Consider the following 14,042-nt stretch of genomic DNA (forward strand, 5'->3'; position numbering starts at 1 on the left):
AGTCCACTGATCAGAATTCCAAACACAAACAAAGGTTCAACAACCACACACACCTATACACACCCACCCAACCACCAGCTCTCTCTCTCACTCACACACACACACGCACGCGCGCACACACACACACACCACACACACACACACACACACACACACACACACACACACACACACACACACACACACACACACACACACACACACACACACTCTCCCTCTCTACCCCCGAGCCAATCACTTGTATTGATCACCCCCTCTGATGTGATCTTCAGCTGATCAGATGCTACCTGCAGTGAACTAGCGATCAATGCCTGATAAACGAGAAGAAAAACACTCGTTTATCACCCTGGAGATGAACGGATATCATTTTTCTCTCAATTTCTCTCCTATTGACTCTGAGACGGCTCCCAGGCCTCACCAATCAATCACAGATGTGTAGTTGAAGGGGGATAAATGCTGGGAGGAAAATAAAGGTGGAGTAGTCATTGACACCATATTAAGATATACAGACATGATAAACTAAGAGGTAATTTTTCTCCACTTTGTGGAAAAAAACCGATGGTGGTCCCTGCTGAGGAGGATCGAGGTGGAGCCAACAAAAATTTCTGCTTTACTAGTTGAGGTTTCTGCTGTAGTTTTAAACATGGTCAAACACTGGTAACTGATTATTGATCATTTCTGGGCTGGCCATATTGAAACTCACATACCCTTTAATTGAATGTATAACGAAATTAGATTTATTCATTGTTTTATCATTTTGATACATTTGGAAGAAAACAGTACCACTACTACTGAGTACAGTACTGATCTGAGGAATCTTCAACTCATAGCACTAATTTAACTTGTTAACATGTTAAAAATATTAAATCTTTACCGTTAGAGCTGAGTCCCACCCACATGGCACCATCTTCGCTGATATCAAAGAGTCTTGCAGTCAGAGGTCGTGTGTCAAATGGTGTCCCATCCTCCTCAAGCCCATCCAGGAATAGACTCACACGTCTGTCATGGACCTGGAAATCAGTCACAGTGAGATGAAAATCTGTGTATATACTGGGTGTCTATTTATCTGATCATTTCTGGAAGAGAAAACCAAAAAGGATCATTAAATTCTGTTACACTATATCAACCAATTCTCATAAATGACAATAAACAACAAAAGAAAAGATGATCAACTAAAAAAATCAGCATTGACATGAAGCATTACTGGATATCATTAACAGTCTAAGTGCCACAGTGAAACCTAAGTACATGTAATGGAGCGGCCCGAGGGGCAGATGCAGCAGTAAAGGCCTAGCAGCCGGTTACTGCTGAAACACACGTCTCAGAGAGAGTGGCAGCTGCTCTGTGTGTGAATATGTGCATCTTTTTACAAAACTATATGCACACACTATGCATGCGTGTGTGACCATGTGTGTGTGAATTATACATACAGCTAATCTTCCAGCTCATTTCCCCAGTAGCAGAAAGAGCCTCAGGCTAAACTGCCTCAGCTGCAAATTAGCTTTCTGTTTGACCAATATCTCCTCTCTCCTTTCCCGATCTGCTGCATGAATATTAAAAACTGCACGGCAGACAACACCGTCAAAGCAGGAGCAGTTCCCTCTTACATCAAACCAAAAAACTTTAATGTGCCCTGTCCCACTCTCTCCCTTTACCCCATCTCCAAATCCTGTGTTTGGGAAACACACTGTGGGACTACTGATAAACGTGACTCTCCCTGTCTAACTAGAGTCCCCCTCTCCTTCTTCATCTTCCTTGTCTCTCTTCCACTCTGGTCCTCCTTGCTTTGTCCTTTCTCCTCTCCATGAGGTCATTCGATTCCCTCACCTTTTTCTGTTTTTGAGTTCCCTTACCTCATATTCATTTGCTCCCTCTCTCTCCCTATTTTTCATAACTATCTTTACTTTCTTTTCCCTCTCAGACAACGACTTCCCCCTCTCATCTTCCTTCCTGTCTCTTTCCCTCATGTTTATCTTGCCCTGTCGCTCTCACTTGTTGTCAGCTCTTTAGGGAAGTTGAAAAGGTGTGAGGAGGGAAATAAGTCCAAGTCAAAAAACGCCTTTAGGGGATGAAGGCAGGCCCAGACAAGTGTCTGCCTCTCAGAGGATAGTTAAGACGCCCAGACAGACACTTTCATGATGGCTGATTGAAGACTGGCAAGCGCATGAGAGCACAAGAGAGAGAGAGCGGGAGAGAATAAGACTGAAAAAAAGGCAAGAGAAAAAAAGAGACAGGAGGGAGAAAAAGAAAAGTCAGAGAGCGGGTGTAAGAGAGGGAGCTAGAAGAAGGGCCCTCTTTAGGAATCTCTAAGCCAGAGGAGTGTGGCTCTTGGGGAGATGTGAGGCAGTTGTCAGGCCTGATGTAAATGAATCCTGAAGCGCTTCATCCTCCTTAGCTGCCACGCACCCTTTTGAAACACAGCCAACTCCCCTTTGTTAGCTTTCACAAACACTTTCCCTCCGTTTTTCCTTTTCCCTGTCCATCTGTATTTTTACCTCCTTCTTTCCTCTACCTCTCTTTGTCTCTTTTAGCCAGTGTAACTTCAGAGTTCTTGGAGAACAGAGAAAAAAAGAGGAAAGTAGTCAGAGAATTCTTTAGTGTTGATAACTAGTCTCATTTGAACTGTGTCCACTAAGTCCAGAGGAAAGGAAATGACAACTTCAAGCTCTACCTAGCCTCTTCCATTTATACAGGGGATATTTAATTTTGTGAGGCCTTTTAAATAAAGCACTTTAAGGTACCATCATTGCAAGGATTTTCAGATAAACACTACCAGTATCAGAACACCTCTATTTTCAAATTCACTCTTATTTCATATCTCAGTGTTCCTGAAATTAAGCATAAAAAATAAACAATTGGAAATTAAAATAACAAGGAATCATGGAATCTTCTTAAACTGAATTTAATCTAAATTTTTGACGCATTCAAGCAGCTTAACCTACTTGTGGCGTTCTTTCTACAATGGAAATCAGATGGAAGTGTGTTTCAACACTGTGAAGAAGTTCCCACACATATGTTGCACTTAGTTTGCTTTGCTTTCACCTTTGGTCCAGTTCATCTAAACCAGCTTGATAGGGTTTAAGTCTGGAGACTGTGCTGCTCTTTTATCATGTGAACCACCGTCTGGTTGTTTTCTTCTAATGTTTTGGCTCATTATCTTGCTGTAGGATGATCCCCTGACCAACCAGTCTGTCTTTCTTTGTTACTTGTATTTTTCGCATCATTCTCATAGCAATATACAGAACTACTTTCTGCAGTACAGTATTGTCCTAATAATGCTGACAGAAGACATGAAAAAACCTGTTGGAATTGTTTCTTTCATTCTTTTCATTTCTTTCCTTCTTGGAATGTCTTAATCCCTGAAGGCGGCCAGATTTCTATGAAATTTACTTGATTTTTTGGGTTTTGTTCATCTTTTTTCCTTGGGCAGTTCACTATTCATTGGGCTTGAACTGGTGAAATTAGGATAAAAACTGGAAAAATTAGGGTGTTTTAAAACTTTTGACCAGTAATGTACACTGAACTACAATAGAGCATACAAATAATGATTCCTAAATGTAATTGATTATGTGTTCACATGATTAATAATTGTGCAATTTGCCTGTATGTACCGTAGGTGTCTGCTGTATTTTTCATTTGATTGAATATCCTGGGGATGTACATGTTATTTAAGTCTATCTGCCCAATAATAACCATTCAATGTGCAATGTGTACCCATAACACAAATAGCTGAGTCTTCCTTTAACGACTGTGATTGCAATATCTAAAAAATAATTATAATCATGCCAACTTAAGCTGTAGCTCAGCAATTGGATACACAGCTGTTCCTTATTACTTTGGTTTGTTTTGTTTTCTCTTTTCCTCCCGCTGCTATGTCCTTCTTTCCTGTAAACTCAGACTCTCTGTCACATTCAGATTAAAGCTGAAACTGGAAGGAGAGATGGGTTCAGCAGGGTTCAATCCTGGGCCAGCTTGGATATTGAATCTTAACCCCTGCACCACCTGTGGTCCCTGCCACTATTCATGGCTCCATTAGTATTTGGCCTGGTTGCCTATGGTTAGTGTTTTCACCTGCAAATTCCTGCAAAGCCAAAGCTCATGTTAAAACTAAAACATGCATTAGCACTAAACTATTCTTACATTACATATTTTCACATTATGTGATACTATGTTAATTTTAGCAAAATTTTATAACTTCTGCCATTTTGTGACTGGTGGCTGTAATATTGTCCATGTACTGTATCACCATGTACAGTTTCTCAAGGCCATCAAATGAAATGCACATACTATATTTTACATCTCCTTTTCAAAGACAAATTTCATTATTTTCCTGTCGTTATTAAATAATTTCCTTCAACTTCATTTCTAAAGGTTTCTGTGCTCTTAGGGAGTTCGAAGCACCCTCTCCCTGTGTAAAACCCACCCCACTGGCAATGTTACCACCTAAGCCTCTCTAAAAGCCCAGGAAAACCCTGAGTGGAAAGCTTTTAGTGATCTGTAGGCTGGCATTTTGACTAAAGCTCTTCTCGATTTTCACACTCCTGCCAAGCCATGGCTCAGTACAGAGTGTGGACAGCAGTGTTTCTTCTAAACTCACTTTGTAGCTGTGGGCTACAAAAGTAAGAGAGGTAGAGAAAATGTGGAAAATAATGTACTGTGATGTATAAAATAATATTTTTTATTTACATAAAATTTTGTTACCAGCATGGAACACAAAACCAGCTGCATGTATATTACTCTTCAGGATTTACAGACAGAAAACTTGATTTCAAAAGTACGAGTCTGGTGTTTTGGAAAATTAAAAAGTAAAAACAGTAAAAAGGATAATCTGTATTTAAAAATCTTACATCACATGCTACAACATAGAGTTATGTACAAATGTCTTCTTTATATAACTTTTCTTAGTATGGTGAAATGTGGGCTTGTTTGTACATGAAAGGGGTACATAGTTAACTAACAGCTGACCACAGTGATAGATGAGGAGATGTCTATGGGATGCAGCAACACTTCCTGATGACCTGATGTAATTTTCCATGAACTCAATCCACCCACGCACTGACCTACGCTTTAACACAGTGACAATACAAGAGATTATATTATCTACATAACTTTCATGTATGCAGGAATAATTTCAAGAGCCAATTTTTAAGACCCATCTAAGCAGAAAATGTCTATGTAACTTTAAGGTTAAACTCTCAGCAATATAAGCAAGTATACTGCTTCCAAATACACATCTAACTCATGTTTGGTTGTTGATGCTGCAAGGAATTACTTGAAAAAGTCAACTGGAGAGTGAATAACTCTTTATTGTCATAATCAAAATGTAGATAGGCTGGGACTAGTTTTGGAGTGCGGGGCGTTCCAGACAGACAGCTGTCATAATGCAATTTCATACTGAAGCAGTTCAGTTTAGCTGAATAAATGAATAAATCTTTTATTCTGAACAGCCAGACATTATCCAAACATCTGATGTATTGCACACTGTGAAAAGCTTAAAAATAACATTTTATTTACAGGTGGAACAGGGCTGCTGATTTGAGAACTTCAGAGGTGACAGCCTTGAGGTCAAAATAAATGAAACACTGTAAAGCAGTGCTCGATACATATTTTAATACTGTGTGGGTTTTTTTTTTTACGCAAGTTAAAGAAGTGGAAGTCTCTATGCATGAGCTTACTGTTACTGTGTGTTTGTGTTACTGAATGCTAGTAAAGATTATGATTGACAATTGGAAGAGATGCCCTTTTTCCATTTTCCTTAAGAAGACACAGGGATGCAAACATATCTATGGTGAAAAAAGAGAGCTACCCATAGTCGAAAAAGAAAAAAAAAGCACATAATGCCCCAATGCTCCCAGTATAATCCTCCCTCCTTTAAAACAGTTTGCTCCATCTGTCGGTCTAAGATCTCCTCTTCTGACAAACTTGAGCATAGCACCTGTAAGTTATGGATAACAATATTATTATTAATCTTCACAACTGCATCAGGCCCATTCATACAGCCTCTCCCGGATTTCCTTTTATAAATTTTCAAATAAAATATTAGCCTATTTATGCTATGGCTTGGCGGAATACTTAGTGGTTAATATTTATTTATATATTTACATTTATTTTGTTTGCGTCCCTGTAAGGCAAGGAACACACTGGATGCATGGTGTGTGCATGGTGGCTGCAGAACATCTTGGTTCTCATTTCAGCGCACATGTTAACGGGTTAGAGTGGACACAGTGCCTGCGTGACATGTGCCTCGGAGGTAATCAAGAGATTGGGCGTCTTGCCTATATTTTTCACGTGTGACACATGCATCTCCCAGGAAAAATAGACACAGAAAACTGTTGATAGTCATATTGACGTCATACCAGCAACATTACATAAAACAGACACCTTCCACTATAGTTGTCCATGTCTGAGCTGAATCTGAATGAGTCATAGACATGAAAAAATACAAACATATCTTTAACCCTTTTAGCAGCTGCATGTGGAGACAGTGGCATTTTAGTGACATTTTCTGTCAAAAATAAATAAGAAAAAAATTTAAAAAAAAATTAAAAATGTATAATGAAAAGAAATCTAACATTCAAGATCCTGCAAACTCTATGTTGAGAGATAGAGCTGGCAGAAGCAGTGACGCAGCAGAGACGCAGCAGAGACGCAGCCCGTGTGAACACACGTGTGCTTCTCCGCAGCAGGTCAGCAACGGCAGCCCCCACACTCATGCAACGCATGCAGTGTTCCCAGTGTAAGACACCAGTTTACACTCACTCCACTGTCCCTTTTTTACTTTTATCACGGAAGATCCCATTTCACCTGTCCTCCACATTTTCCACAACCTCTCAGTCCATCTCCCTCTGCAATCCCCTCTTCACCTCCCTGTCTTCAGCTCCTCTCCTCTTCTCATTCCTCTCAGTCCTTTATCCCTTCTACTCACCTCCTCTATCCACTTTCTTGTTTCTCTTATTTCCTTCCTATAGTCTGGTACTTCCCTCAATCAATTTCTGTCTGCTCATGCCCCTTGTTTCTGTTTCTTCCGTCACTCTCTTTACTGCCATCTTTGAACACAGAGCACTTAGTACATGTCTGTCCATCTTGCAAGTGGGATCCCCTTCTCTGTAGCTCACCCAGCTTTTGTTTTTTTTCTCAGAACTTCCCCTGTCTTGATGCCCCTCTCATGCCTGTCTGCTCTTCCTCACCTATCTCCTCCTCTAATCCCTAACTCCCTGTCTCTGCCCCTATACATCCCACCTCGCCAAACTCTCTCCGCCCAGGCCGTCTGCTTTGGGCTGTATTGCCCTATGACTGACTGACATACCACTCACTGATAACACACCTCATTCCACAGCCAGTGAAGCTGTCAATGGGCAGAAAAAGAGGCAGGAAATGAGACAGAGAGGGAGACATAAAGAGAGACACAATGGGTGGAGTGTAGAGCTTGTTGGATGAATGTGAAACACACTAGTGTTGACAGAGAAAAAGCAGGATACATGGGAAAGACAGTGACATAGAAAGAGATATTTTGGAATGTATACAATGACAAAAAAAGGTGATTTAGCAAGATGGTTCTTCGTGTCACTGAGAAAGGAAGAAGGGAGACATTTAAAGATATTCAGGAAATTGGTGGTAAGACAGGAGCGGGCAAAGGGAATGGCGCAGTGAATATGTAAAAGAAATACAAAAAGACTTCTTCAGATCCAGTGGTTAAGACACATACCATATAACCACAACACATCAGTTTAATTTCAGTTCCATCTCTCTCCCCTGATTTCCTGTCCATCTCAACTATCAACTGTCAAGCAAAATAAATGAAAACACTGGATAGAGACTGTAAAGTAAAAAATTTACTGGGTAAAGCATGAGAGGGAATTGAATGAAAGAGAGAAATGTTAGAAGATAAATGGAGTATAATCAACAGTTAATAAATTGTTGGTGTTCCAGTAAGATGTCTTGTTAAGAGCAATTACATGCCAGTGGAATTGAAACAGCTTGGTTTTTATAGAGTTTGCGAAAAATTGCTAGTTTAAGTAATTCCTGGTCCCTGTCAAAATTCTAGAGCAAACAAGTGGCTGGTATGGAACAAAATCATTCGAATAATATAGCTGAGATATAACTTGATTTCAAGTCAATTTTTATTCATATAGCGCCAAATCACAACAGAAGTTACCTCAAGTCGTTTTTCAAATAGAGCAGGTCTAGACCGTACTCTGACCGCACCCAACATTTGGCACCTTTGCCACCAATTTCAATTGTCCCTGTTGGATGAATGCTTTTGCAAATCAAAAAGCCAACAAAAAAGTTTTGTCAGGCTTGGTTTTAAGAACATCTGTGTCAATTTTGGTAAAGATTTGAAAAAAAAACTCCAAAATGGCACCCACATCAATTAGGTTGACCTGAAAAGTTGCCATGTCTAAACCTTGGTTCCTATGATATTACAAGACACAAGATAAACAGTTATAAGGCAAACTGCAATGTTTATCATTGCACCGCCTACACGAGGGCAATAGATTTCTTGAGTCTCCTTCTGACGGGGTCCCAAGTCCATGTACCCAGTTTGGTTTTCATACATAAAAGTGTTGCTGAGATATGACCTCACTTCCTGTTTGGTGGCCTCTAATGTGACCAGACATGAAACAAACAGGAGAGGAAGAGAATCTGTGCCAGGATTGATTGTTCTAGAACCTTATGGTTCCCAAATGCAGCATGATTATATCTTTACATTACCGTTGGTGCAATTGATATCACTTTGTGACTCTGCAGAAGCAAAAGCTCCAAAGAGATCTTACTTAAGGAAAAACTGATTACAGGAAGCTCAACTAAGCAAACTGTGCAACCCGTTTTAACTTGTATCTAATTAGCCAACTGCAACAAGTAAAAAAAAAAAATTTTTATTTTTTTTGGACTTAAAGGGGCTAAGGTCATGTTGAGCTTATCATTAAACTCAACATGATTTGGGGAAACAGGTTGCTGGATATTCCCATATGTTCCTGGCATCCACATGAAAATCAGAGTGGAGTGAAATTAAATAGTATAATGTGACTTAATGCATCCCAAGCTCTCCTCTTCTGCATCTCCAGGCGCACTGTCACCTTTCCTTCTCTCTTTCTCTCACTCTCTTGTTATCACGCTCCCTCTCCTTGTTATTCACCCTCCAGGCCTCTCCAACCAACTTTGGTCCTCTCCTCCCTCTATACTTGCCCTTACTCACTATGAACTGTTAGCAGCTCTGATGTACAGCCAATATTCTCTCTATCATATTAGCACGGCTGCAGTGTGTAAAGGAAGAGGCGGGGGGGGGGGGGTGAGTGAGAGTTTTAGAGAGAGAGAGAGAGAGAGCGAGAGAGAGAGAGAGAGAGAGCGAGAGAGAGAGAGAGAGAGAGAGCGAGAGAGAGAGGGGAGGATGGAGAGGAGACACATTTGTTCTACTCATCTCAGTGCTAAAAGATACAATTACCTCTCACAGCATATTATCCATGTTTTATACCAGCCCAGGGCCCCATGCCTTTGCCTTGCCGTGCCCACTCCGTGTAAGGCCCATATTTTAACACTAGCTATGACAGTTTATTTAAGAAAAGAAAATTGTCCCCAGGGAGATGGAGAGGGAGAGAGAGTGTGTGTGTGTAAGGAAAATGAGAGGGAAAGAGGGAAGGACAAAGAAGGTGGAGGGGGAGAGACAATGAAAGGGGGAGAGAATGAGAGATAGATGAGATAGAGAGGAAGAGAGAGAAAGGGAGAAAGAGAAAATCATCTTCAGGAAAAAAAGCAGAGGGAAAAGATAAAGAGAAAAAAAGAGAGAGAGGGGACATATATAAGGTGACACACCAACCTTTTAATAAAGACCATAAGTCTCTAAGACTTTTTCTTTCTGAGCAGAAAGCAGAGACATTCATGAGAGCATACAATGAAGGAGAATCACATACAGGTACCCACTGCAAAGGGAGAGAGATATGCACAAGATTTAGTAACAAAGCCTGGATGCACCAGGTGGAGTTCTCCTTCCTGATGGATCCTGACAAAATATCAAGTTTTGGGTTGGGTTTGGGCCATTTTATTGCCTGAAATTACTGGCTCTATTCAGATTCAGGTTTGGTTGTTTTCAAATGTAATGTATGACACCTTTGGGTCACCTATCTGCTGACATAGAGTACCAATCCAGTGCTCTCTTAGCTTTTGGCGGTAAACAGAATTTTATTACTGTCATTCACAAAGAAAGTTTATTTAATGTGGATCTGACACAACATAGTTGGAACCCTTTCCAGTTAAAAATGTCATCATACATATTGTAAATTCTTGATAAAGGGTAAATGGACTTGCACTTATATAACGTTTTTCTAGTCTTACTAACCACTCAAAGTGCTTTACAATACCTGCCACATTCACCCCTTCACTCACACATTCATACATTACAGTCACACCCTGATGGAACAAGGTAGGGTTTAGTATCTTGCCCAAGGACAGGACATGTGGACTGGAGGAGGGGATCGAAGCACCGACCTTCTAATTGGTGGACAACCCACTCTACCTCCTGAGCCACAGCTGCCCCATGGGTGGCAATTGATGGGAAGACTGAGTAAAACAAAGAAAAGTGATCAATTGAGATGACAGGATTGTATCTCAAATTTGGCAATACGAGTTGGGTTGAGTTAGTCCTGGTCTTAAAGAAGCAGATATGGGCAGGTTTGGGTCTCACTTTCTAGCCAGTTTTAAACTCATCATTTCTTTTATGTTTCATCTAGCATCCTCTTTTTTTATATAATATTCTGGTTAGTCATGAAACTTCTACTTTAGTGTGGATATTTCTACAAAGGGCAGGTTAAAATAACATATGCTCTTTGGTGGATCCTTTTATCCAAAGCACCTTGCACCACCCTTGCTGCATACATTTCTAGCTCTCATATCTCAAGCTCTGGTGGGAATGATACCCCTATCCCTGGCTGTGTTAGTGCCATGCTCTCAATATTAGGCTGGACCACACTGCACATTGGTATGAAATACTCATGTAAAATAAATAAATAAATCAATTTAAAGACAGAAAATTCCAAACCCCACCACACATACACACACCTTTCTCCCCTTCTCTCTCACTATGTAATTGATGCCAGTCTCGTGCCCTTTCGCCTCCTGTGCCAGCGGGCAGAGGGCTAGCATAGAGGTGTCCGTTTCACCCCTACATAACAACCTTGCCTCACCTTCACACACATGCATGGTACCACATACACACACATACACAGATAAATGTACTGTATTCAGTGCGCACACATGCACAAACACACACACGCAGACCATTGAAACAAGCACAAAAAGTGCCTCCATGTCCATAGTGTAGGCACATGCGTAAATACGCACGCACGCACACACTCATGCACGCATGCACACTCACACACACTGATTTAATTATTTTCTCATTTAAAAGCTGATTTTTGCAGTGTGTTTGGGATCATCATGTTGGAAAATTCCTCTCCTGCCAAGCTTCTTGAGACTGGGATTCATCTTTTCATTTAGTATTTGAGTATACAAGCTTGCATTCATAGTGCCATCTATAAATCTCCCCTACACCTTCAAAGTTCATGCAGGCCAATATCAGTACACTCCCACCTCCATAACTGTGTCCCAATTCAGGGGCTGCATTCTTCCAAGGCTGCATTTAAAGACCGATTGCGTCACAGCGGTGCGACTAAACTGTCCCATTTTGCAAGCTCCTTCAAATGCAGCCATGAAATTCAGCCTTCGCGGTCCAATCTATCCCAAAACACATTGCGTGACAGTTTTGACAATAATATTGCAACAAACAACGCTGACATGGAGGATTACACTTTTAAATGCAAGTATCAGGTTCTAGCTCAGTTAAACAGCTATACAACTGTACAACTGTTAAAAAACCAAGGGCCTTCAAACTATGAGTTTTTGTAATAATAAAAACAAAAAAGTTGTGGTCAAGGTTACTAGGCAATGAGAGTGGCACTTTGCTACGCAACGGTAAGGGCGAGCACATCTGGTGACACAAAATGGAAATCTTCCCTAGACCAGACCATCTAGATTCTCATGTTTCATAGGAGGCACTATGCGGTCACTGTGGTTGTCCCACACTAAACTGATCCAAGCAAATTTATTTTGGTTTCATCTAACCAAATAATGTGCTGCCAATATCCTTCAGGCCTCTTTCTTTGGCAAAATTGAATCTTGCAATTGTGTGCAGCTTTGTGGGCAACTTCTTGGACTTCATGCAGTGTCATTTCCACTGTCTGATTAGTCACTGAAACACCATTTTCCACAGATAATCCCTGTGCCAAGTCAGAAGAACTTACATATCTGTTTTTCAATGTACCTTTGCATGAACAGTGAATTGTACGTGGCATAATTTTTCGAGGACGGCCACTGTACCTCCTAACCACTGGTAAAACTGTTATTTCAGCTTATTTTCAGAAACCTACTGATGCTCTTTTGCCTTCTATCATCTTTGTGAAGTCTCACAAACTGGTTTCTTACCTCAGACAATTCCCAGTCCAAAACTGAGTAAGCTGTGGCGCTCACAGGTTATTTTATAACCTTGTTCATACAGTTAGCCTTAACTGGAAATGGCAGGTATAATCACTTTTGTTGCGGTGATCACGGGAGGACTCACTTTTGTTGCATTGAGGTTGCACTTTGGGGGCTGTATTTTCAATGCAGTCTTTCTAACCTGTTTGTTTCTAATTATATGTACGATCAAATACCCTTCATCATCAACTTAAAAATAATACAATTAGTATAAAGAAGGTACAATTTTGAATCATTTAACATTTTATTGATACTGACAAGGAGTGTATTCAGTTTTGTTGTTGACTGTATGTGTGCTATAATTTTAACTTTTGGCCAGAGAGCAGCAAATACTAAAAAAATGAATAGACATACTCTATGAAACTTTCTATGCATAATGTCTCTTGATCTCAAATTTCAGTGTTACCTGATGAGCAGCTTGCCACAGCAGCAATACCCTCATCAAATACGTGAAGGTCCAAACAGTGAAATGAGAGGGTACTGAAGTAAAACATGTACAGTATGTACTGACCAGTTCACACCAACAACAAACAGAAGAGGTGAAAAGTAAGACAGAGGAAGTCGGAGGAAACGAAGAGAACAAGAATACCAAAGAAGCAGAGCCTTCAGGAGAGGGACTAAGGACAAAGAAGAGGAAGACAAAATGCAACAAGGAGAAAAAAAGACAAAATCAGTTTCAGACAGGGTGATGAGGCATGTGCATCTATGCAAGAAAGAGAGCGATAGAAACTGTGACTGTGATGGTATCAGATCAGTTGGTGCAAAATAGCAGCCTTCTGCCAAGACCACACCAGTCCATATACACACATACACACAGCCAGAGTCTTCCAGTGTAATTGTGCGTGAAAACATTCATTAAGGTCATTATGGCATGCAGTAGAAGCTTTAGCAGCCAAACTGTATAAGAGCAGAGTAGTGAAGCAGATGAGCTGTCAGGGTCTAGAGAACAAATTGTAGATTAGATTTGAACAACTTGTTCACTCCCTGTAATAAATACATAGATAGATATGTGTGTACATGTCCTTGTAATCTTGACTTGACCTTAACTCACTATGACTCTCAGACACTGACCCACGTACCCCATTTTCATCTTTTCTTAACAACGCTGTTTCTCCTCTTTTTTCTCTGTCTTTGCCAACAGGTATGAGCCTTCTCAAAGAACTACCATCCATTTGTGTGTATGTGTGTGTGTGTGTGTGTGTGTGTGTGTGTGTGTTTGTGTGTGTGTGTGTGTGTGTGTGTGTGTGTGTGTGTGTGTAGGTAGTATGTTCATCACTAGTGTGCCTGTGTGTTTAAGGCCTGGCTCAGACTACAGGAGTTTTAAAATCCTAACCGATTTAAAAATTGGGTTGCATCTCAGACACATGGAGAAAGTTAATACATTATTTTCTCTCAAACATGCACATACTACGTTTTGAAATGGCACACCACAAACTACTGGATATTATTAAGATTACCCTGCCAGAGGGAGCAAATTTCCTATGACGTGGGAAGCAGATGTAAACAACAAATGGAGA

General features: G+C 40.5%; 1 protein-coding gene across 1 annotated transcript in view; it reads right to left on the reverse strand.

The window, feature by feature from the left end:
* ush2a (Usher syndrome 2A (autosomal recessive, mild)) overlaps positions 1 to 14,042 on the reverse strand; it is a 205,466-nt gene that overhangs the window by 179,510 nt on the left and 11,914 nt on the right. Inside the window, 1 exon segment of the mRNA XM_056372888.1 lies at positions 875 to 1,010. Within this exon segment, the coding sequence (XP_056228863.1) occupies positions 875 to 1,010 (136 nt within the window).

This window comes from Seriola aureovittata, chromosome 1, assembly GCF_021018895.1.
Source record: "Seriola aureovittata isolate HTS-2021-v1 ecotype China chromosome 1, ASM2101889v1, whole genome shotgun sequence".
Classification (NCBI taxonomy): Eukaryota; Metazoa; Chordata; class Actinopteri; order Carangiformes; family Carangidae; genus Seriola; species Seriola aureovittata.